The following is a 26,185-nucleotide window of genomic DNA, read 5'->3' as shown; positions in this document are numbered from 1 at the left end:
TCATCAAAAATAGTGTTTTATTTACATTTACATATTCAAATTCAATACAAATTATGAAATATTTACAACCATTTCATTTGTACTATAGCTAAGAAAATTCATTGCTTTTCCCCCCAGATTCTTAAGTTATTTATTGGAGGCTTTGAGACAAAATCCTACTAAACAATAGAAACTAGTCAAAGATGCAGAGGTAAAAAAATAAAGTGCATTTATAAGATGTCCTTAGTTACCTTCACTGGACAAGGCCAAGTCCCTTACTATTGAGGCACCCAGTGTTCCTACTTGACCCCATCTCAACTCCACACAGAGGACAGACAGCTTCTCCAACCCCCTGTTCCACTCACAGGACATCGGCTCTCCCTGCAGCTTGTGCACTTGAGCAAGACAATGTACAGCAACAGTCCAGCATTTTCCAGAGACTGGATCATTTCTGAACAAAACACAGCAGGTCCTTTCGTAAGAACCTATCTTTTCATCTTCAGCTGAGTCTTTCCTGAAGTATCCCAGACTCCCACAAAGCCAGGACTATGGCATATTGCTGGTGCTAGAGATGGTTGTAGCTCCTCAAATCACTTGAGGATCTTTCAGACTAACAAACAAACGTTAACAAGGTTTGAAAAGTTCCTGCAGTTGTTCCCTTTACAGTAAGTCAGATTTGGCCTGTCAGCTTGCAGCTCTCTTTTCTTCCCCTTTAGGAATGTGTGGTTGGCAGGCTGGAGTTGAGAGGTAGAGAATCAGTCGGTTACTAGAGAACCAAAGACACTGTGGACAAAATCCAGTTTGACAAGCATTAGTTTGCAATTTCTCCTATCAAATAGTGCACTGAAACATTAAATATCATGTAGCTTTAAACAAAACTGTCTCATAAATAAGTATTAGAACAGATCAAAATTAATTTGTTTACAATGAAAATCCACTTGAATGAAAATAACAAATAACAAAAAAACCCAATTCAAAATGATTCCCAGTGGAGACAACTATGATGTAAAAAAACTTCTCACTTAAACATGGTAGAGAAGCTTTGCTGAAGATGGAATTTTTGTTTTAGTTAAAATCTGCTGGTTTTCTTCATATTTAAGACAGCTTTATCTGGAGAGTGTTAAGACTCCTGTGGGAAACACAGTTTTAAGAAAGGCAAACAATACAATTACGATTTGGACAAGACTATTTATCTAAACATTGCCAATGCAGTATTTTCTGCAACAGTCTTGCAACTTTTGGTTTATATGGAATGGCAGTAGGCAGCTCCTTGCAGAAGGCTTGCACCACATGGCTGGGCATCTTCTTAGAACGTGACTTCACAAACAATTCTGCTTTCACAAACTTGTGTTTCATCTCCCTCAAAACCTGGGTTGTCACCATGTGAAAGGACAGTCACAGTGGAGGGCTGGGATTCTTCACTCACAGGATGTGTGTTGTCATCTGTCCAGAAGAAAACCAAGTCAAGACAAGTTAGAAAGTGCCACAGCCAAGCATTACCGTCCTAAAGCAAACCACGCAAACTTGATTTGCACAAGCTCAACTGCGTTTTCCTGCAGAGATGGAAATCCAAGGCCATGCTCCAACTACCTCTCTCCTGCTGCCCCTTGTTAGATTGGGATCCCATTCTTGCCACTGCCTGTCCTTTCTGGAGATGCTGCTCAGGTCAGTAGTGCTGAACAAGCTGAAGATGTGTGCATAAGCCACAGAAAGCTACAGAATTCAACGAGGAGGAAATTAGCAGATCTTGTATCTTAAGGCTGCTGAAGGCAGGCATCAAGAGCAACTCCTAGAGTCCAGGCTCAGGATAAATTAAGGGGGGCCCGTGCTGATTTGGAGAAGGCCTTCTCCCTACACACTAACCTTGTCTGGCTGATGTCCCTGTGTGTCCTTCCCACTTCAAGTGAGAATACACGAGAATGACCCAGGTAAAGGAATGACCCAGCATGCCTAGAGTTGCTTAGAGGGATGCAATTTCAATTTCTGATGCTTGGCTCATAGGAAGTGTCCTCTTCTCTACTGGGGTGCTTCAATAGGGCACTCCCAAACACACACCACTTGCTGTAGCAACATGTCCTGCAGGAGACAGGCAGCAAATCCCAAATTTTCCCACCAGCTAGGCTACCCATGGGAAATAGAGTGTCCCCTTCCTATGGCCGTGCCACAATTCATGGGATAGTTACTTTCTTTTGTTTACCTGCAGCCTTTTATTTTTTAAAGCCAACAGCAACACTGAGTATGTGTTGGTAAAGCTGAACACTAAAAAGACATTTTCAATTTGTTTGCTCTTGTTCAAAAAGATAAAGTATTTGGAAAATCTGATATTCTTTACAAATTAACACTCTCTAAAGCATTCAAGGACAACTCAGCCTTGGCAAATCTGAAATTCTATTGAAGTATATGTCTTCTCTATCTTGCACCATCTAAGCTACAGCAAGACTGACTCCCCAAAAGTTTTTTGTAAGTTACTACTTAAAGCAGACAGATCTAGCAGCAAAGCAACACTCACTCACCCAAATGAAATGTCCAAAGAGACAAAGGGATAAGGGACATCTTTGGAAAAATCTCTTCTCTCTTGAAGTAGTAAGCCTCTGACTTTGAACTATTCTTTCATAGACTTTGGCTTTTAATTCATATTAAGGTTGTGTTTTGTTTGAAAACAAAGACCAAGTGTCAGAGCTAAGGACTAAAACAAAAGGAAGATTAAGATAACCCTGAAAAACAAAGTATTTAAGCCCTGTGAGATGCTATGAAGGCAACTCCCCCTAATTCACAGCCTAAGCAGCCAAGTGCAAATGATCTAGCAAGGCAGATGAAGCAGTACACGTACTTTCTGATGGTGCCTGTGCCTCCTGAGCAGATTCATCTGGTCCCTGTACAGAATCATATCCAGATGATGCTGTTTCACTAAGATTGTCCTCTTCATTAACTATAGTGACAGTGGATAGAGGTCTTTGGCCACTGGATCCTGGGGCTTGCACAGGCTCAGACTGTGGTTCTACATCCATCTTTGTGAAAAAAAGAGAAAATGGTTAAACTACGACTTGGCAGGAGGGTTCATCTTTCTGGAAGAACAATGCCAGCAAGGACTGAGTCCGGAGCACTTTTACGCAGAGGGAAAAATGTGAAATGGAATAAAAGCTCTGTTGTTATCAGAGGTGAAAACCAGTTACTGCCTAATTGAACGGGAAGTTCGAACACAGCTTCTGAATTTTTGCCCAGTATCAGGAAAAGAGTTTTCCTTCCACTCAGTGCAGATCTGCCTCCCCCGGACAAACTCTGGCTTACATTTTAGCTGGTCCAGGCAGCATCAGGCACTGGCAACAGCATCTGCCTCTAGCATTTGCAACAATGAGCAATTACAGAACACATCAGAAACTCCTGATGTATCCTAGGAAATCGTGCGGTTCCAGAAACGTAGTACATGCTAACACATTCACTTTTCAAGGGCTCCAGGTACTGAGCAACTAAGAGAAGCTGGCCTCAAGGACAGTATGAGTTATCAAAGTCTGCCTGAAGAGCTGAGAAACACTCTTAGCTGTAAGCACAAGAGTTAAGAGTGATTCTTCAGTCAGGCATGAGTCAGCTCTGGCTGTGGTTCTGCCCAAGCCTTTAGGTGATACCAACTCACACCAGGTCAGCTGCAGGCTTCCCTAAAAGGGACATCGCAATTATTCCTATAGCAGCTGGCCACAGACATGGCACACCTGTGCTTATCACCTGCACTCTAGAGGCAGCATGAAAAAGCTCAAGGTGTGGCCACAACACCAGTGTAACACTGCGACTGGCAGATGCCACCACGGCAGGCTGCTGGCTTACCTCAACACCCAACACTTTGAGGATGTCACATTTGCACAGAGGACATGTCCCGTGTTCCAGAAGCCAGGGGTCAATACAGGTCTTGTGGAAGACATGGCTGGTGGAAGAAGGTAGCCAACAGGTTAGGTTTCATACTAGGAAGATTGCTCATGTGCCAGCTATAAAGGACCCTTTTGTAACACCAAGAGTTTATTCCTTCTAGAATAGATGACCTTATTTTGCCACAAGTTTCAGCTGAAAGTTATGGATCATTCAACCTCTAGCTGGTTTGTGCCTATTAGTATCCTGATACAACTCGCTAGAATTCAGCATTAACATTTTTGCTACACCTAAACAGTCTAAAGCGGTTTTTCCAGAACTGTGTACAATACATCCCCAGCTGATAATTTAAATTATACAACTATTTACATCTCAGCCTTAGCTTTAAGGTTAACTTCTGTCATGCAGATGTAGACAACTAAATAGCATTTGTTTCTGTTGTAATTACATAGGCAAATCATCTCACAGAGTTATGTCCCCAAGATAAACTGTACTCCCACCCATTTACTGTGTCTGTGCAATCACTGTGTATTCCAAGTGGATATCTGGCAGGCTGTACACTCAAGAAGGTAAATATAGCTCAGCCATCACAGATGCAAATGTGTGCTTCTATTAAGACACTCAATTCCACAATGGGTATAAATTAGGCCACAGATTTAGGAGGATGACTTGAAATCCTGTGATCTGCCTGTTCCCTCAGCCTGAATAGAAACAGCAAGGCAAACAAGCACTTCTCAGGATTAATCAACCTTATTATGAGGTAAGTGCAAAGATCACCACATCCAGTGCTCAGCAGCCAACACTCCAGCTGGATCCAAGGATTCTCCGATTCAGCTCACATAATCGGCACTTCCTTCCAGCTGCACCAACGTCATGTTTAGTATAAAACCTGAAACTTTCTTGGTGCCTGACTATTTTAAGTCCTTGAACTTATACTGGACTTGTGAACCTCTGCAACTATAAATGGCTTCAGTTTGACTCTCTGGGCAAGAATGCCCTTGGCAAATACCCACACCCCAGGGACTCAGATACCATCAATGTGATTCATAGGAACATTCCTTTGATTGGTTCTTTCATAGATACAGTTAAATGCTTTCAACAAGTAGGGTCTCAGTATTGAGGTCAACCACCAAAAATCAAGCATGTTCTTGCAGTAAATATTAGCTTATAACTCACATGAGGGATAATTTAATATGGTTGATACTGGCAGGTATCACCATTCATGAGGATTATCAAGTCCATGAGTCATTTTAAGCTAGCGTGCCTCTGAGAGCTACATTTGGGCAACAGAGGAAGGAAACATCACAAATGTATGTAAAAGCAGTCTCAGAGCAAATGCAGCAAATTCATGTATAAAGAACACAATCAAAAGATGTTACTCCACTCTTACCCAAATAAGTCATGCTTTGTTTGCAGGTTCATCCCAAGATTAGCAGGGTTTATAGGAAAATAATGAGAAGTCAGGTCTCCTATCAGGCAAAGTGTCTGGAGCCTGTCTATAAATTTCTGTACTCATGGCACTTAGTCCATTACTAAACAAAACTACCCACGAGCATAAACACGTCAAGACAACTGGATAATCATTAACATACATGCCTGAAAGGTTATTCAGTTTGGGCTTTTTTTTTAAGTATTAGATCAAGAGAGTTGGTTGATAACACCTTAGCAGACCAACTTTGTATTACCAAAACAGCTTAGAGGTCCCACTGCTTGGGAGCAGAGAAAGCCTTTGCAAAACTGTAACCTGGTGCACAGGTAACACCAGCTGAGATTTACCAGTGTTTGACAGCACTGCTCAGCACACAACAGCAGCTACCCATTTTTCTATTCTTCAGAACTTCATTTTCCTACATCAGAATGTTTCCAAGTACTTTTTGTAACCCTCCCTGAGGGTCATGACACCTCTTCCTTTGCACAGTTCAGGTAGTTCATGTGGCAACCCTCTGATTTTAGAAGCTTGGCAAGAGCAGTCCCAGTCAGCAGGCACAGGGGGAAATCCCAGAGAACAAGTTTCCTTAAGCCCTGAGGCAGCTTCATTGCTCACCTTAGGAGCAATCACATTAAAGCCTAAGTGCTCCACTACTGGGCTTCCACAGCAACACAGCAGTGAGGTAACACAGGAGAGAATTGTAGAAAAATAAACTGCTATAGCTCTATTTTGGTCTCACCTTCAGAGGATGCATACAAGAATAGAAATGCTGTCCTCTAAACTACAAATGCCAGTATGTTTTAATAAATTTAGCAGAAACACAACCCTCTTAGTAAACAGTAATTTAAGGGACAAGAAACGGGCAACATTTTGCCAATTACCTGCAAGTTAGTGGTAACATCCTTATACACCAGCAAAGGAAGAAATCCTTAAAAAGTCCTGGCATCCCACTGAGGGTCACTGTGGTCTGCCAAGTTATGTGTGTCAATCCACTCCCAGGGGAAGTGATGAACACAGGCCATTGGGGCACACTACAATTGTGTATTCACACTGTTTCTGTTCAAAACATTGTTTTGATGGATATTCAATAATTCTCATTGTACAGCAACTTGATGAAAGTTTGTTAACAAACATGGCAGAATTTTGGATAAAGGGCCAGTTTGGAAGACAACTTACTTGCAAGTCAGAACACGCATTACATCATTCGGCTTGTACTGCTCAAAGCACACAACACAGGAATCTCCATCTGGACCAGTTTCCTAAAACAGTGAAATGAAGTTACAGCTTTAACACACTTTGAAAGCTTCCTCTGAACTCCAGTCAGATTTACTTTATGTAGGAGTCTAGCTAGAGTCATCCATGATGCTCCCAAATATAATCTTATATAAACACACTTAGTGGATTTCTTGCAGTCAAGCTGACACTTCAAAAGAAGCATTGGAAGTTTAAACCCATGGTTTAGAATTCCAGCTGAAACCATTATTGGATTACTGGAGGCACTAGTGTAGAGGTTTAGAAATGGCTGCCTCCAGTTTTAGTTACAAGAAGACCTAGGGAAGCTGATTAGATACTAGTTTATGTTTAAGCATTTATGCCAGCAAATTAGGTCCTCTCACATCAGCAAGACTACAAGCAAGCAGCTAACAAAATAATCTGATTTATATGAATGTGAGTCTTGAAGACCGGAAAAGGACCTGGTCTGAACGAGGACCTGTCTCTGCCACCAAAGAGTTACAGGCTCAGAGAGACTTCTGCATCCAGCTCCAGTACTAGGGAACTCCCCAGGTTTAATGCCAAGGCTGTGCTGTAATGCAGGGGAGATGACAGGGTCAGTCCTACCTTGTCCCCTTCCTTCAGGGTGCGTAGCTGCATCTGTTCAATGGCCTTCTTAGCCCTGGCCCTCAGCCGCCGCTGTGACACAAAGCAGTCCTGGTCAGACACAGCCGTTTTTCTATTCATTTACTAATACTTACCCAGGTGCCTACTGCAAGCAAGCAACAGGTTTAAAACCCAGATGTTATCAAAATAAGCCAAGTAAGCATGACCATACTATTTGGAGACAACATGAAACTGAGTTTTGGGACATACTGATGCAGTTCCTGACTGGATGACACACCAAGACAGCACTTACATCCACTTTGGTTGTAGCTAACCTTTTCACAAAGCACAGGAATTATAAGGGTTTTTTAGCTTGAGAAGATGCAAGATAGTACCTTGATCACATTAGACCCAGCCAAAACAAACAGAAGCTTTCAAATTGACTTGGTACAGCCGACTGAGCATGGAGCTCAACAATCAATTGTTTTATGTTATCCTCGCTTTAGGACACCTTCCTGCCACAAACATTCTGATGAAAGGTGAAAGATTCTTTACCAATCAGCCCACTTAGCACCAATACACCCTGAACTACTCCTCTGCGTCCACTGCTTTGCAGCTTGCCTGGCAACTGTTGCTGTCCAGCTGTCACTGCAGTACCTGGAATTAGCCCAGGAGCCAAGCTCTGTGTAAAGGTCACAGGTTGGTGCTGTTCCACTGACTCAAAGAATAGGACTGTCCTCTCCCTACCCGCTGCACTTCAGGCAGCTCTGGCAGTGCCATCCCCAACACAACACTTACCTCAGGGACAGACTAGACTCAAGTTTTGCAGCTAACCAAAAACACTTTTTCCAATTCCATGCAGGAGCCCCACACTGTTGGCTTTCCAGCATTCCATCTCCTTTGGCATTTTAGCTCAGCTACACGAAACTTTTCCAAGTGCAGTACTGGTGGCACAAGTACAGAAGGACAAGTGGGATGAGGGCCGTTGCTGACACCTAACAATCTTGCAAGGACTGGCCATTCAAATCTGCATAAGATTCCTTGTGCTAAAGCAGTTAATAGCAAACAAGTTGATTTATACATCCCCCTGGGACCCTGTCAAATAGTCCTAGCACAAAATGAGCTATTTTTGTATTAGTATTGGTTTTGTGCCCTAAGATAAGAGTATCCATGTGCATGCTTTAAGAATTTAATAGCTGGCAGCTACTAACAACTATCAAGGAAGAGACATATACAATCCAAAGGTGAGGGATGCAGACATGCACATTTGTTTAGAAACAGGAACTACTGAGGTTTTCTTGCAAGTTTGTGAAGTTCTGCTGAAGACATCAATATATGTTTCTGTATGTCACTCATAGTTAACTTTGAAATGATGTTGCCCTTGTCAAGGTTTGAGACTGAAGCCACAGAGCAGCAGCCACATACTGCTGCTTACTGAGGCCCCCAAAAGTCTGAGCAGCAAACGTCGTAACATCAACTGAGCAGGAATGCAGCAACACAAGTACTTCTCATACATGGCCAGAACTGTCACCACTGCTTGTTATTAACTGAAAACTAAACTTTCTAGGAATGTACTCCCTCATACAGTATCTCATCTACACATCTAGTCAGGCCAAGCATATTAGACAGGACCCAACTGGCTGCACTGTTAATAATTTACTTGAAACAATATTTTAAGTTTTGCATGGGCACCAGTTTAATTGCTCCTCGTTAAATGCATCAATGACAAAGTCACCTTTAACATTGATTTTGGCAAGTATAGCAGAACACCCCTCCAGGGGATGGAGAAAGGTTGCAGAAGAAGCTTTATGTTGAATAGTCTACCAGGATACTCGAGCTTGGAATGTCAAAGCATTTTGTGAAGCCAGGTTTTTCAAGAGAATGTAAAACATGAATTATGTTAGAACGATAAAGATCCAACACAGAAAAAGCTAGAAAAAATAGCTAAGTTGAGGAAATAGAATCAAGACATTACAAAACAGGTCGGGTCCCAGCTCCTATCCAGGCTCTGCCAGGTTGAAGTAGTAAGGTACCTAAATGGGAAAATTAGGTTTGTAGTCACTCAGTCCTAAGTCTTCCTTGTTCAAAGCTGCCAATTTTACCTGCAGCCCTTTCTGCATAAGGGTGACTTCCTGGCACCCTGTGAGCACGGTCATGGCAGTGCAGCCCAGCCAGCTCTGAGGAGGTTGGGAACTCCTGCTTTTCTCCTGTAAGCTAAGGAAGTTCTTCCCCACAGGCAGCCACAGGTAACTATTGCAATCGAAGCAGTTTTGAGTTGTTGAAAGTTGAGCAATTTGCCTCCTCCAAAGCCATTAATTAGGTAATTTCTCAGCTGCAACATATAATCTTCACGAAATCAAAGGAAGCAAAGACTTGAGCTGAAATTAGAAACCAGGCCACAGATAACATCACGGGTCATTTTGCTCTATTAAGAAAGGTTACTATATTGAGAACAGAATTTGTCAGTACTCCACTGACTAGAAAGGTAGAAAGCCACCTACCACACTTGTCTCAATTTTCCACCTTCCTGCTCACTGACCTCCCAATGCAGGAAGAGACTGCATAGGTGGAGACTTGAACTTCAAGCCCAGAGGAAAAGATGCATTCAAGAAGGAACTAGCAGGTTGCACAGTGTAGCTTGCTCAAGAGGAAAGAGCTACTCTGGTTTAACTGTTAGATTAGGACAGACGTGCTACTAAACTTCTCTTTTCACTTGGCTCAGAAGCTGACATGACTGGCTTTTCTCAATATTCACTCAAGTCCAAGCAATCTGGGTTTTCAAAGGGCTGAATGGTGACAGGAAAGCCACCAAGAGGCACAATACAAGCCAGGAAGTTGTTTGACTAATATTCAGTACTTCCTGGAGCCAAAGCACTTAAAACTCTCAAACTCTGGATCTACACTAAAATCCAATCAGCAGCTAACAGGGCACATGGTAACACCACCTTTTACTAGTACACCTGAACTAACAAGCATTTTCTTGTTATTCTTTACTTACCTAATCACTGTGAGGTCAGTCTGAGATGCCAGGGTATAAAAACAATTGAAAACAATTCTGGATTGTCTTTGAGTTTCACTTTGACAGAATAGTATATTTTTACTCCCTGACAGCAGAGAAGTTTTCTTACATTCTTGTACTCTACAAAGCACTTCTTGAGGCTTCTTGATTTCAGTTCTGCTGCAATCATGTGGAACTGGCATGTCATTTATCAATGTTATTTTTTTTAATCTGCAGTAAGCTCCTTGTGCACATGGAACCCAAGACTGCTAGCCAAGCAGACTGGATTTTTCCAGTACCAGCTATCACTGAGACATTAATAACATCTCAGTTTCTTGAAAGCCTCACAGTTCACAATTGCACTCTTAAGTACCTTCAAAGGAGGAAACATTTAAATTTGATTTAATGAACAGTGCATAGGGCACCCAGATTTTCCTGCTCAGCTTTATTTAGCATTGTTAAACAGAGCTGTGAGACTAAGGTAGATGGCGAGGTATTGAAGGAGGGGATTTATCAGCAGGAGTCTACATCTCTGTCCACAAATGTCAGCAAGAGAACAGCATCAGGTTAGAGACAACTCCATATTTCATCCAGGAGTGGCAATGCTACATCTCACAGGCAGATGACAACTTCCAATATTTCCAGCCCTGAGTCTGTCACTGTAATTCTCAGAAAGCTTTCAGTCAGAAAGCAGCTTTCAACAAGCAGCAGCCTCCCAACCTGTAGCTAAAGTCATGCCCCATTTTGCAGACACACTTCTAGTCACGTCTCCTGTTATGGCAAGCACATTGGCAGTGCTATGTGGGAAGGATGAGGGTCAGCTAAAAGCAATTTAGCTCTCTCACAGACCCCACTACATCAGCATTAGGGCTACACTGCAGTTCAGAGAATATGTATGGGAATCACAGTTAGTGGAGCACAGTCAACTTTTCTCCACGCATTCTACTCTTGGCTGTTCTTTAGGAAAGTTTTAAGCTGCGCAAAGATGTATCGCTTAGCATTTTAAAGATCGAACAAATTCAGTAATTTTGCTATTTAACCCAAACTTACAAACCTCAAGATCCACACTATGGAGGGGTAGGGGTATAAAAAAAGCAACAGCACAAACTCACCTGCTCCCTGGACTGGGCCCTTGCAATAATGAGTCTCCGAGCAGAGTAAGAGACATAGCAGCCCACAGTTGCTGCTGCCACAACAAAAAACGACACAGAGATGAAGAGGATGGTGAAGATATTCATGGAAAGACTGCGCTTTTTGCCCACTTCGATGACCATGGTGACTTTCAAGCCGCTCTGAATCCGGTGCAGGATTTCCATGCCTTTCAGGTTGCCAATCATAATTGCAACGATCTTCTCAGCACCTGCAAAGAAGGGAATCCATGCTCAGTTCGCAGGCATTGTATCAGAGGCATTGTCTTTGATGTCCTGCTTCAAGTACTAAAGAAGTTTCTAAATAGTATTTATAGATTCAATATGAGCCGATGGAACAAGTGTCATCATTGTGTGTTTGTCCAGCTGAAAGTGTGTCCCATTACCTATGAGCGGCGTAAGTGAACCACGTTTAGGATTCACTCGTCTCCACAGCATTCCTCACTCCTAGATAGGACACAGACTGTCCTATTTTAGACACAACACTTCGGTGATTTACATTTTAACATGCCTTTGAACTACACGAAGTTAAAAATAAATCCTCTACAGAGTAATGTCACTGGGGATTGTGATATCTGTATAGGGATTGCTTCCTGTAATGGATCCAACTCCCTCCCTGCTCCACTGCTGCTTCTTAGCACCTCTTTTCTAAATTTGACAGTACTTTTGAGTACTTCCTCAGACACTGAGCAATCAAAGACATAGATCACCCTTCACTTCTGTATTTTCAGCAGCAATAGAGAAATTATTGAGGGAAATTGCATTGTGAAGTCTAAGTGTTTTTATGAGTTTCTACTGCAGATTCAGAGGGAAGCAAATATGAAGGGAGATGTGCTCCGCTTTTAAACAGTTGGGAGCAAGATGCCAAATGCCATCCTGATTTTAACAACAGGTTTTATTGGCTTAATTGAACACTACAACAAGTTAAAGGAACCAAGGTGTTTATGGTAGGAAGAAATTTCAAGCAACTCCAGTCAAGCACAGACCAGAGCAAACTGGTTTCCTTTCAGTGACATGCAAGGGCTTGAGGACACTTGATACTGTTTGCAGAAACATTAAAAAGTCCCAATGTTACAGACAGGCTCTTAAGAGGGGGAAAAAAGGGTGAAAGGGTGATGAGTAAATTATCACTGCTCTCTCTAAACTAAATACAAGAAAAGCAGATTTGAGACCAGCTAATCAGGAGTCTCACTGCATTAAACCATCACCTGCAAAACATTCACAATAGACATTGCATGGGGGAAGAACAAAGACTGTTACAAAGGGCTATTTTTAGCAAACCCCCTGGCTAAACACTCTTTAATGGGAAGACCAATTGTTTTTCCGTCTGCTGAGTTACTCAAGTTATCTCCCTCTGCTGAAAGTTATTTAATTTTCAGCTACCAAAAAACCCTAGGATTGGTGTAAAACCACAAAGGCTGTCACTGGAGAAAGTGTTTATTAGTTTTCCAGCTTGTTCACATAGTGCTTGTGATCCAACACAGCAAGCAACTTTCCTCAGTGGGACAAAACTCGTATTTTATTCAGAAAACTCCTTGTAAAGAAAACGACATCACACAGAGAAGAGAAAAAAATAAGTCTCCCAGACTGCAACTATTCTTAAGGATGAACTAGGGCTTATATATCACATATAAAATGAACTGGAGTCAGGTGTTAGCAGCAAGCAAAGAAGTCAGAAGCTGACACTTGCTTTCATAAGCATGGAAGAAAGTGTGGAAGAACAGGCTGCAACAACGAGAAAATAAAAAGCCTGCTAAAAAAATGCAAAAAAGCCCTATTCCCCTATATTTCTGCATGTCACACAGTAAATCTATCTTGTGACCACACATGCACAACACAAGATACAGAATAGCAATTCCTATTAATGAAATGTCACCATCAGCCTGCAAAACCAGTCCAGCAACTAAGCCATCCTTTGTGAAAAAGTTTTACCCTTAAAGACAGAAACATATTTCATTTAAGTTTCAGAGTGCATAGTTCACAAGATGTCATCAGGTGACAGCTTTAATCCTCACTGACACTTCTCAACCCCAGAGATTCCTGTTGCAATTTCAGCTCTGCTTTGGATGAACACATGTCAGTGGCCAGCTGGTGGCTTTGACACTGGCACAAGGGCAGAAGTGAGGGCAGAACTTCTGTGGTTCAGCTGAAGCTTCTGAAACAGTTTTCAAGGGACACTAGAGGGTGAAATTAATCTGCTGCCTGTTTAGCTGATGATGGGCTCATTGCTAAACAGAACAGAAGCAAGACCTGTTCAGTTAAACATTGCCCAGCCTCTCTCCTTCCCCACTTCCTGTGAAACTGGAGAGGGAAAGTTACTCAACTCTAGGAAAACACAACCACACAACCTGTCTCTTTGGGCACCTCCCAAACTGTAAGGCAGCAGCTGGTCAAAACCTGAAGGAAATGGGTTGATGAAGCACACAAACCCCAGTGGTTTGGGGCAGGGAAGTGCTGGGGCACAGCACACTGCGCCCACAAGGAGAATGCATGACTGGGATCAAAGTTTCACCTTCCTGGATCGGTTTGGCTTAGATGTAGAGTGCAGTTCCATCCATTTATAGTGGTATCAATACCTATACAAAACTCTGCCCTGCAAAGATTTCACTTGTCCTGCCAGCACACTTCTGCTCCTCAACATGAAGTTACAGCTTTGACAATTCAGTAGAGAAATGAGATGTGCAAGGAGGGCACAGAGCAGGCAGCATTAACTTTTGCCTAGTACACACCTGCCTTTTCACATTCATTTAAGGTGATTATTGTAATCCAGTGCTACATTTTTGTGTGCTAGTGCTATCCTGAACCAAGCAAGCTGTAGTGCCTGGAGTACACTTGCCTCACAATATTTAGAATCAATGGTACCTAAACTGTACCTTAAAAATGCCCACTTTTAGCAATAAAATCACAATCTATTAATGCATTAAAACACATCAAGGCAAGGTACAGACCTCAAGGCCAAACAAATCCACTGACCAAAGCCAACTCAAGAACTCCAAGTCATTTCCTCTACCCTCACTCAAAACTGATTTCTCAGCTCATTCAGGCATTGCAACCATTTTGCATTGTTTAAACCAAACAAATTCAGCTTCAATTAAGTTATTAAAACCCCTTCATTTTGGTTTAAAGGCCTCAGTGTAACTTTAGGTAAATTCCAGAGATCTTTCTTCTTGGACAGCAAGAGCCAAACTTCTCTAATGTTTCTATCACCATTTACCAAGAACAGGATGTAAAACTGATGGACCCTTTTTCTCTTTGGAAACAGACCGAGCTACCACACAATTTAGTGAAAATATGACAGGAAGGCAATAGTTTTGAGGGCATTTTTAAGAAGGTATAAAACATGCTAAGTAGGCAAGCTGTTTCAGAACAAGGAATAAACTAGCATGCCACACACAGCCTCCAACATTTTGGATCCCATCATTTTTTCCCCCCAGCTTTTTCAAAGTCTGAAGTTTTGCCTCATCTTGAATCAGACTGAAATTAAGTGCCCCAGTTTTACCAGTATTCCCGCACTCTGTCCAGAGAGCACCTTGTGCAAACAGTGCCTCTGCTATGGCACAGCCACACTGCTTCTCTCTAGGACCTGCACAGCTCACCCCAGTGTTCCCAGCACTCCGCTTGGGAATACCCCCACCCCATTCTCGCTGCTGGTGGGATCTCCAATCCATTTCCAGCCCCAGCTGGCAACCACATAAGGTACCCACCCAGAAAAAAGCAGAATGGAAGAAATTACTTTTGATTTTGAGTGTTTCGTATATTTAGAAAAAAGAAAAAAAAAAAAAAAAGAAGAAGAAATTGAGGACTTTGGAGTTTGAATTCTCAAAGAATGAACAGGTTCTCCTTAACCACAGTACCACAGCAGAAATGCTATCTGCAGGTTCTTTCAGGAGATGAAATACAACTCCAGCCTTGGTGCCTGGATCATTGTTTTTATCTACAAGATATGGTGCTTGCAGCACAGAGCAGTAACAGTTGTTCCTTATGCCAAAGGAGCTAGAGGTATTCCCCTGGCACCCCTCCAACCCCACCATCAGCAAAAAAGGCATTAGGAGATCAAGCTATCTCCTGTTCTTTACCATGAAAGACACTGTCAGTTTACACTCCAACCATTTCGTACCAGTTTAGCACACCTGGCTCCTCAGGCATGTAAGAGGAGTATCTGATAGCCTATCTTTCATGTTTAGAAAAAACAAAAACACAATGTCTTGAACATTGCTTATCTCACTGTACTCGAATAGTAAGGAACGGGATTTCTGCTGGCTATCAAACAGGCTGGTACAAGCTTGCTGTTATCTGTTACAGTAGGAGGAAAAATAAACTAACAGTGTACACAGACTGAGCTGGTATTACCGACCTTACGTAATTCACCTCAGATGACAGGCCAGCACTGCACATAAAAGCCATCAAGTCTCAGCAGCACACCCCACTCTGGGGACACGAGGGCTCTCCCTGGCCTCAGACACTATGAAACCAGACCCTGCAGGCCAGCTCTGTTCTCATCCATGGTACCGTGTGGATAAAAAAATAAAGTGCTGATTGCTGTCATCCACATGAACAAGGCAAAATCTCATCAGGAATGTGCTCATGCTCACAGTCATCCTCCATCCCAGACACTGTCAGAGGAAACACCTTCATTGCCCTGTGATAAGCTCTCCCCTTTGCAAGACAAGAGGGTAATTGAACTCATAGTTCAGGAGCAATATAAGCCTGGATAAGCTGACATCATAGGCTTGTGCCTTCTTCCTCTGCTTTGCATGTTCTGCACAATATTACTTGGCACCAAGATAAAAGAATAATTTACATTGAGGTTATTTTGCAGTTATTTAAAGCTACAGCCTCTTATGATCTAAACTGTTTGACTGAAGTGCCTTTTTCCTCACACTATTACCTAAGCTTAATTAAATCTACTTTTGGCTTGCTTTACTTAACATATGACACTATGTCTGATCTCTTCCTCCTAAACACACAAGCCTTTCCACATACAGGGGCAAGCATTCACACAAAATCATGGAATGGCTGGGGTGGGAAGGTACCTCTGGAGATCATCTAGTTCAACGCCCTGCTAAAGCAGGGTCACCCAGAGCAGGCTGCACAGGATCACATCCATACAGGTTTTGAATATCTGCAGTGAGGGAAACTCCACAACCTCTCTGAGCAATCTGTTCTAATGTTCAGTCACCCTCACACTAAAGAAGTTTCTCCTCCTGTTCAGATGGAACTTTCTCTGTTTCAGTTTGTGCCCACTGTCCCTTGTCCTGTTCTGGACACCACTGAAAAGAGTCTGGTCCCATCCTCCGGACACCCACCCTTAACACACTTGAGTGTCCTGATGAGGTCCCCTCTCAGTCTTCTCACCTCCAGCCTAAATAGGCCCAGCTCACTCAACCTTTGATTGTATGACAGATACTCCAGTTCCTCATAATCTTCACAGGCCTTCTCTGGACTCACTGCAGGTAATCCGTGTCTGTCTTGAACCAAGGAGCCCAGAACTGCACACAGAACTCCAGATGAGGCCTCACCAGGGCAAATGAGAGGGGCAGGACCACCTCCCTTACCTCTTCCTAATGCACCCCAGGATCCCTTTGGCCTTCTTGGCCACAAGAACACAAGAACTGCTGGCCATGGACAGGAGTCCAGCAGGATATGTGGGGTCTTCTTCACAGAGTGCTTTCCAGCAGATCAGCCCCAGCCTGTATGGGGGCATTCCTCCCCAGGTGTAGATGCTTGCTGAACTTCATTAGGTTTCTCTCTGCCCATCTCTCCAGCCTGTCCAGGCCTCCCTGAATGGCACTACACTGGAATACTAGAGGTGGAAACCATCCTGCACTCTATTCAGTTTAAACAGTGTTATTATTTGTCAAGTGACTCCAACAGTCACCAACCCTTTTTCTCTCCCCCCCCCCACCACCCTCTTTTGAGCCTTAAAGTCTTAAATAAATGCTCCCGTCCCCTAAATCTTAGAACATTTACAACATGAAATCATCCTCTAAAACAGCAGCCAAGACAGTAACATTTTTCAAGGGCACAGAAATAAATGAGATCTTGTAGGACAGCTCTCTTCACATGCTCTTTAGTCAGCAGCACCTGCAAGACTAAAGTACCACCTTTCAATCTAGCAAGCAGCATCTAAAACCTCCTGGAGAAACAGCAAGCACAATTCCTAATGAAAATTCTTTGGCGCATTTACTCAACAGTTTTCAGCAGTTTTGATTCAGTAAATACATTGCTTACCCTCTCTGAATGAGAATGAGCTCATATCCCTTGCTCTCCACATGCTGGTGGCAGCTAAGTGTTCACTGGGAAGAAGTGAGTTTGAGAAAGCTAATGGTAAATTGATGTAAATAGGCACAGTCTCAGCCAGAAAGCATGTGTCTGTGAAAAGATGACAGGTCACACTGGACACAGTGGGGAACTGTGCTGAGCTGACTGCTGTGTGCTCACCAGCACATTCAAGGCTGGAGGCAAAGAAGCACTGTCATTGTTTTAGTGACACGATGTCCCTCACAATGAAGCCTCTGCTACCACAGCTGTCACTTAGGATTTTAATTCATCCCTTCACATTTCAGCAGCCCAGTAAACCCAAAGTGCAAGGGCACTTCACAGACCTATTCCAGGCTACCTAAGGGATGATGCCTACTCTGCAGTTTTCCATGGCATAAAGGTATCTAAATTATATTGTAAAGAGCAAGAGCAGGGGATCAGAAGCTGTCAAGAGCACCAGTTAGTCTCATCCAGTTTCTCAATGCCCCTCCTGTTTGCTCACAGACTGTTGTGCTGGGGGCAGCCCCAGTCACTGTCACACCCCACCATCCCCTGAGGGTGGGAGATCAGGGCTTATGGGGATGCCACTACAGCTGTGACAATAGTTTATTCTAAACCAGGCAGCCAGGAGAACCAAGCCAGGAGTTTGAGCACATAAAGACAAAGTTCAGGACATACACATCAAAAATCTATTCTCAGATGCAAAGAACTACAAACTACAGACTGCAAATACCATCCAGGCACAACAGATGCATGCAAGGTCCTTCTCAAAAGGGAACTGTAGGAAAGGCTTAATGATCTGCAAGAGGCTCATCTGACATTGGCCAAGGAACATGAGAGAGGAAGTGTCATTAATTAGATCCTCCATCCTCATTCCTCTCCTCAGATGTTCTCAGCACAAGTCTTCACTCACTGCAAAGAGAGGTGCACTACTTGTTTACACAAGGCTTACAAGGTCTCAGCACAGCCTGCCTTGGGATTACAATTCTGACTCAATCTTTAATGGTTTTACAGCTCACATCAGCCTTTCAATTACTTGGCAAAGTTTTAGCTTGTTTCTGAAGATCATACCTCACAAAAAGCAGCGGAGCACAACTAGACACCTCTGCTATACACTGTTCTCTCTAAGCATATGGAGGTAAGGCTTCACCTCAGTGAAATTCCTGCAGAATAAGTTAAGTAGCAGTGCTACATATTTAACCTTTCCTTCCCCTTTTGCCCACTGATGCATGTTTACACTTGAATCAGATCTTGTTAGCCTGACTCAGCTGTTACTGCTTGAGGCAGAATCACTTAGTTGTGCTCCCCCAGAATAAGCCCTCTGCAGATCAGGTGATGTGCTTCTCAAGTCTAGAGTTACACCATAAGAGAGAACCCAAAGAAGATTATCACAGTTGCTTTCTGATCTGCAAAGAATCTTTCACCAGCTACAAGGAAATACTGAACACCAAAAAATGCTTCCCGGGCACCACCATGCCCTGAAGCCAAAGCCACTTAACAGCCTGGGTCTACCTTAAGGCAAGGTCCACCTTTAATACAAACCAACTCTTGCCCTGCACTTTTTTCCCCACATGCTGCTGGTTTTCTCCAATCAAACGTTTTTTTCAGAAGGTCAATAGAGATTACAGAGAGGTGCAATTATGAGCACACAGAACTGTACTTTGAAACCCTGCTCAGCCTGACACAGAGCAGTACCATCTTAAAATGTGCACAGCTAAAAGTCAAGTTTGCTAATTGATACAGGTTTGTGCTTATAAACCACAAAGTAAATTTTACTTTGGACTCCATTAAATTCTTCACATTCTACGTGTTAGAGACTATTAGGGAGGATTTGATCATATCTGATTTAGCTATTCACTGCATTCTGTTGTTTTAATTGCCAGAGTGGTTTGCTTTTGTTGGGTAGTTTTTGTTGTTTCTTTCTTTTTTTTTAAGTTGGCACACCAAAAGTTTATATGGAGCACTGATGCAATGAAGAATTCATCAGACTAAACAGGATGATTATAAGAAAAAAAGTCTCTGGAAGCAGGATGACTAGAACAAACTGCTGCAACTACAGGCCCATTTAAGTCTCTAAACAAGAAAGTTGCTTCAAAAGCTAAGTTTGAATGCCCCCCCAAAAAAGGCATACTACACTTTTAGATAAGCTTCTGTTAATAATAACTGTGTGTTTTGTTGCTACCAGAGTCCTTTGAAGAAAAGGGTATTGTGCCATACACTTTATCAGAGCCCACCCACAGAGATCTTCCTTCTCTGCCAGGCAGATGACAGCTCCATGCCCCACAGGTGAGAGGGGAGAACTCAGCACTGCTGATTTAATTCCCCCTCACCCCAGCAAAGCCACCTCCTGCTACTTCCCACTGCCTCAGCTTGGAGGAAGTGTTTGGCCTTGCTTGGTTTCACTTGATGGCATATGGCCCCAGTCAGAGCAGAAATTAAGCCAAATAGGAAACCCAGATTGCAAAGTCACCACTGGCACAGCTACAGCCAGTACAGACATGGTGGGAGCTGTAGCTGCACAAAGCCCATTCTTTAATGAGCACAGCCACCTTCCCCCCTGGCTCCAGGAGAGTTAGAGCACCCAGTGCCACCAAGGAGGCCAGGAGAGGGGAGCCATCCCAAAGCACAGCTCAGCAAAGGGCAGTATGACCAGCTCTTACCTCCTAAGTTTGAGGGGCAGTGCTGTAGGCTGAGCTTATCAGCGTTACACAGGGGATAGCCTGCACCTGGCACACCAAATGAGGCTGATGACTTGTAGCTTGCTCCATCTTGGCCGTGCCGTGTTCAAAGCCTGCAATGTTTGTCCACTTTGAGCAGAGAGCACTGGCCCCCAGCAGGGGCAGAAGGCAGGGGTGGCCCAAGCACAGCGTGCCACCAAAGCCCCATAAGCAGAAGGAAGAGCATCGCTGTGGGAAGAGCCAAGAACAGGGACTTGCAGACAGACACAAGGATAGAAAAAGAACTCAAGTCCAGAGAATAAGAAAAGGGAGGGTGGAACAGGAAAGAAAGTGAGGGATTAGAACAAGGACAAGCAATAAAAGCAACGGCAGCAACAAGCTTAGCCCATGCTTAGCTTAGTAATTGTGCTATGACATGGCAAAGAAGGCTCAGGTAGAATAAATAAGTGATTTGACAGAAGCTGTCTTCTCCAAGGAGTCCCTGTCCTATTTGTCTGCAGTTCAGCTGGGAAGTTTCAACATGCCCTCGAGTATGCATCCCATCATGCAGAATAATCAGGACAGTTAGAGCTACTCTGACATAAATGCCTCAGCAGAAAGCTTAAGGACAGCATGGGAAAGGAGGGAGCTTCTCTTGGAGCAAACCCTGCCAAGAGCCCATGGCTCATTTTGAGAGGCAGCTCCCAGCAAGGTTAAGATGCTGTAAGTCTCCCAGCAGCCAGGATGGAGGAGGGGCAGGAGCACATGGTCCTTCCCCTCAAGAACAGGCTCAGCAGTGACCTACCCAGGCCAGCAGTGCCAAGGGAGCTCCTCCAAGAGCTGCAGGATTAGGCAGGCACACAGTGAAGAGGGCTCAGGGCAGGGACGCTCTGTCAGTTCAGCAGGAGGAACTCGCCCGGCAATAGTCAGATCTCAATAGCATTTGTCAGCTGATGATTTGATTACATAAGAAAGCCTTGCCTCAGAAAGGCCAGAGCCTATCCAGGCTGTATGTTTTGAATTCTTAAAGAAGAGTAGCAACAGTCCTACTGCTCTTTAAGATTGCAAGCTCATTAAGACAGCAAACCTCCAGAGGCAGCTACTGTTTTCTTGTCTCACCAAAACACTTGCCTCCACTGCTAACAGAAATGCTCTCCAAACCTTCTGAGAGGGTTGCTGCAGGGATATAATTCTTTTTCAAACCACTCAGAGCTTTAAGATGCAGTATTCATTTTCATTGTTCAATTTCTCTCCAGAAGATGGGGCTTCCCAAAGCAGTGTCACTTGACAGAACTCCAACACACACACAAGGGTGGGTGTCTGTCCAACAACTGGACAGAGCCACCAAAGCCACTCACCCTGTCACACACAGGACACCTGCTTGGACTGTAACCAGAAGGCATTTACACAGCTTTCAGCCTAGGTCTGTTTCTCAGGTAACATTAGCCTAAAACACAGCCAAATCTCATTCTTCATTTGAATGACGGGCAGGTCAGGAAAAACCTTCCACTAAGTAGGAGACTTGCTACAGCAAGAAAAGAGGAGCTCTGTTATCAGCCTGTGCAAACTGGAAAACAACCTTTAAAGGCCTTCAGCTCCTTGCATTAGAAGAGGCATTTTGCTGCTGAAAAGTTACCGACAGAAGAGTGTCGTACTTCGCTTATGAGAAAAAACCACATCATCAGCGCCCGAAACAGCACTGGCCAGTCCGGGCAGAAACTCCTGTGGTGCGGGAGAGTAGCGACATTCCCGGCTGCTCCCGAGGAGCAGCGCCGCGGATGTGCGGCCGGGGCTGCGGCCGGGCCGTGCCCTGTTCCCGCAGCCCCCGACGAAAGGAGCCGCTCCCAGCGCGGGGACCCCTCTCCGTGCGAGCCCCCCGCCGTTCCCCGGCGCTCACCGTGGTGGGACATGGGCAGCACCTCGTTGCCGGTGCCGCGGTAGTTGTAGATGACGGCGGCGGCGGCGCCGCGCTCGGCGGCCCGGCGGATCTTGTCGGCGAAGGAGCAGCCGCCGCCGCGCTCGATGAGGGCGAGCCAGCCCGGGGAGCCGCCGGCCGGGGGGGCCCCGCTGAAGTTGGTGAGCGCGCTGCAGGCATTGAAGGCGTCGGGGCTGTCGGGCAGCACCAGCAGCCCCTCGGCCGGCTGCAGCGGCGAGTCCAGCCCGTACAGGCCGCTCTCGCCCGCCTCCCAGCCGCTCCGGTTGCGGTCCACGCCGTTCTCCCATGACACGTTCAGCCAGGCGGTCCACGCCGCAGCCGCCGCCGCCCCGCGGGGACCGGGCGGCGGGACGGCGCAAAGCAACGCGGCCAGCGCCAGCAGCGCGGCCCCCGACGGCATCCCAGCACGGCCCGGCCCGGCCGCCCCACCGCCTAAAGCCGCCGCCGCGGCTGCCGGGGGAGGAGCGGGGCCGCCCCCGCCACGACACGCCCCCGGCACCGCGCGGCACCGCACGGCACCATCGCACTATGGCACCGCACGGCACCGCACCATCGCACTAGGGCACCGCACCATCGCACTACGGCACCGCACGGCACCGCACCATCGCACTATGGCACCGCACCATCGCACTAGGGCACCGCACCATCGCACTGCACGGCACCGCACCATCGCACTATGGCACCGCACCATCGCACTATGGCACCGCACCATCGCACCGCACGGCACCACACCATCGCACTATGGCACCGCACGGCACCATCGCACTATGGCACCGCACCATCGCACTATGGCACCGTACCATCGCACCGCACGGCACCGCACCATCGCACTACGGCACCGCACCGCACGGCACCGCGCACCACTGCACCGCAGCATCGCACCGTACCACCGCACCACACGGCACCACGAACCGTACCACCGCACGGCACGGCACCGCGCAGCACCGCACCGCAGCATCGCACCGCAGGAACCCCGCGGGGAATGACCCCCACCGCTGCCCGGGGAGCGGGGACCCCGGGCGCTGCGGCCCCGCCGGTGCCGTGGGGGGTGCGCATCCGGGCGTCCCCCTCGCTGTATTCTCGCCGGGCGCAGTGCGCCACCAACCCACGTTTCTCCCGAGGGGATGCGGAGGGTCACCCGCCCGGGTCACCTCCCAAAAGCGATGGCTCCTCCTGACATCACCTCTCGGGGTGATGGGTGATCCCCCGCGTGCCACCCAGGAAGGGTGGCTCGCCTCCTCCATCGCGTCCCAGCACAGCGGCCTCCTCCCCCAGCCGCCCCAGTGCCCACAGTGGACGGAGCAGGGCGGGTGGGCAGCGGGACTCCTGGAAGATGTCGATCTCTTGACACTCCACAGCAGCCTGGAGACACAGTGGCACCAGCACAAGGTGTGAGCCAGCCTGCTTCCAGTAGCTGAATTCATGTTTGCTGAATACTCAGCAGCATGGTGTGAGTCCTGACTGATGTTGTCTTATGAAATACTGGGTTAGCACTGTTCCCTTGCTGGACTGGCCATTGCTGTCCCGATCATTTGACAGATGCTACAAACCTGCCACTTCAACCCCTTTTCCTACTTATATATTAATTGTGTTAATTATTATTTGATTTATGGAACTCACAACAAAAAGTCCTGTTTCTCCAGAGCCCTGCAGTTATTTCTGGGGCAGCCAGTTTGCATGCACCAGTCCCTTGCTCCAGCACTTACACACTTTTGCCAAGTTGTCCTGCATCAGGCAGTGCAATAAGAGTCCTGGCAAAATCATTGCAACCACAAGTTTGAAACACTGTAGAGCCCTGCCAGGGAATTAACAAAGGAAAATAACGTAAGAAAGAACATTTCGAGCTCCTCTTCTCCAGAGAGCCACTCTTTGACTGAGAGGCCTTGCCTCCTATCAGCTGCTCTGCGGGAATCACCCCCAGCCCCAGGAGCCTTTCAAACACATCCCAAACATCCACATCACTATGCACAGGCTGGAGCTCTGGGTGAGAGCCCATCACTGAGAAAGGAATATTCCTGGGCAGTGATTACATGGCCTGGGATCAGCTGCTGCCTATGCAAGCACCAACAAAACTAGTGTAAACACAGGGTTCAACCCTTTCTCATAGAGTCAGCACCACTCAGTTTTTACCTCAGGCTTTGGGCTGATTCTGAGCCTGTGTGACTGATAACGAGTAATGTGTCATCTGTCTGTGGTGCCCATTGCCTTTCCCTTCCCTGTGCTAAGAGCAACACACTGAGCATTACACGGCCAAACCCAGCTCAGCTTTGAATCCCCCGTGGGGACAGGGGCTTCGGAACCAGCCCACTCCCCCTGCCAGCCTTCAAAAGGTGCTTCAAAACCAACCCCTCCACCAGCATCCACCCTGCCAGCACAGCAGCTACAGGTTTTGGCAGCTCAGTAGCACAGGGAGGTTGGTTTGGTTTTGCTACTGCAATAGCAGTGTGCAGAGCAAGTAATGAAGAGCAGATGAAGCAGTTTGCTCAAGATCAATATTGCTTAGTAAGTGAACACTTTTGTCCTAATCTAAACAAACCTTCATTTTCCCATTCTATGTCTAAGCAGACAACTTATTTCAACAGTAGTAGCTCCAGCTATAATGAGAAGTAAATCCAGCAATCAGAGAGTACTTTTGTTTTGAAACCTATTCCATGTAGGGGCAGAGAAAAACTTTAACACACCTCTGAAAATACAACCAAGCTTTATGCACTCAACAGCAGCCAATCTGCTCAGACTCAAATGCCTACAAAACCTTAAGGATGTTTAGCTCTAGCATTTTCACTCAGACAAAACTGAACCAAAGCCAAAAGTTGGAACCTTCTCAGAATACAAAATTTCATACAGATCTGGGGATTTTGAGCATAAGGCTTAGCCACAGTCTCTTACACAAGCATGCATGACAGTACATCTCATGATTAAAAAGCACAAATGAAGAAATGTGAAGAATGCACTGAGAGCAGCCCTGAAAAGGATTGGTGATGGAAGGAAGGGTGGTGATTGAGAAGAAGCTCAACCAGCCTTGCTTGGTTTGGCAGGGAAGCCAGTTGCAAGGGACCAGTCCCTGTTCATCCCAGCCCGGTCAGCGACTCCTCTGGGCCAGTGAGGAGTGGGTCAGGTGGCTGGGAATCCCCAGCAGAGCTGATACATTTTAAAACCCACACATGGCAGTTGTACCTCTTTGAAGCCACATATCTCACACTGAGAACTTCCTGGCTCTCAGAATCGGGAAAATTCAGGGGAAAAAAACCCAAGATCTATATTGCAATCTGCAAAGTACATACCTATGCTGCAGACACGTGTAGGTTCATTTGTGTCCTCTCACCTCGAAAAATACCCTGGTGCCTTCAAAACAAACACTAAGCATTGCTCCACATCACTGTCTAAATTAATTTGCGACTTGTACAAGTAAAAAACAGGACTAACTTCAGACACTCAGCCCTTTGCCTGCACTGTACCTATCAGAACGTAACAGCAGGGTCTTGCTGACTACGCACGAAAGTCAAGACTCAAATTGCATAACATGTTATTTTTCTAATTGAATCTCTTGATCAGAACTACAGTCACCCACAAACGCCCCTGATTCCTCAGAGCCTGGCTGTACTACCCTGAACCCAACTTCAGAGAAAGAAATGACGCGATGCCGACACCCTTTCACTCACCTTGATGCGCCATCAGGAGGGTGTTGTTGCCTTTGCCCCGTGAATTGTAGATCACGGCCGCTGCTGCACCCTTTCTGGTTGCCACCTGAATTTTTTCAGCAAAACTGCAATTGCCTCTTTCAATCAGGGCTATCCACGGTGCTTTCATGACAGTGAAGTTAGTATTTTTGTTGCAGGCATAACGATCAGCGGATACTGGAATGCCCACCACCCCCTGAGCACCAAGGTAAGGAGAATTAAAGCCATACAGGCCACATTCGCAGCGCTCAAACGCAGTCCTGTTGCTGGTGCTGTTGAAATAGAATAAAGTGAGAGAGGCCATCACAGAAATTGCCTCCGTAGTGTGGAATGAAATTAAAAAATCCACCAGGAGAAACCAGAACTTCTCGACTCCCTTCATTGCTTCTTCCCAGCAGCAGGAAACGGAGATGTCCAGAGGTAT

At 45.6% G+C, this 26,185-nt stretch overlaps 1 protein-coding gene across 2 annotated transcripts; it reads right to left on the bottom strand.

Annotated features, from left to right (window-relative positions):
• RNF128 (ring finger protein 128) lies at positions 1-26,185 on the bottom strand. 2 transcript variants are annotated; one of them, XM_068204940.1, is made up of 7 exons: positions 25,744-26,185; positions 11,195-11,442; positions 7,106-7,177; positions 6,443-6,525; positions 3,799-3,895; positions 2,810-2,987; positions 1-1,422 (listed from the first exon to the last, which is right to left on the bottom strand). In XM_068204940.1, the coding sequence occupies exons 1-7, from the start codon at positions 26,141-26,143 to the stop codon at positions 1,286-1,288; spliced, it is 1,215 nt and encodes a 404-aa protein (XP_068061041.1). In that variant the 5' UTR covers positions 26,144-26,185; the 3' UTR covers positions 1-1,285. The 2 variants fall into 2 exon arrangements, with proteins under 2 accessions (XP_068061041.1, XP_068061040.1); XM_068204939.1 differs by lacking the exon at positions 25,744-26,185 and adding an exon at positions 22,046-22,522.

Source organism: Anomalospiza imberbis, chromosome 14, assembly GCF_031753505.1.
Source record: "Anomalospiza imberbis isolate Cuckoo-Finch-1a 21T00152 chromosome 14, ASM3175350v1, whole genome shotgun sequence".
Taxonomy (NCBI): Eukaryota; Metazoa; Chordata; class Aves; order Passeriformes; family Viduidae; genus Anomalospiza; species Anomalospiza imberbis.
The sequence above is the reverse complement of the archived record's forward strand: the minus strand, read 5'-3'. Positions and strand labels throughout refer to the sequence as shown.

Excerpts from the sequence above, each read along its gene's own strand:
- RNF128 (XM_068204939.1), bottom strand. The coding sequence starts at position 22,484 with ATGCCGTCGGGGGCCGCGCTGCTGGCGCTGGCCGCGTTGCTTTGCGCC. Across the intron at positions 6,526-7,105 it reads CCCTGAAGGAAGGGGACAAG|GAAACTGGTCCAGATGGAGA; the intron begins GTAGGACTGACC and ends TCACTGTTTTAG. Across the intron at positions 3,896-6,442 it reads ATGCGTGTTCTGACTTGCAA|CCATGTCTTCCACAAGACCT; the intron begins GTAAGTTGTCTT and ends TTCTTCCACCAG.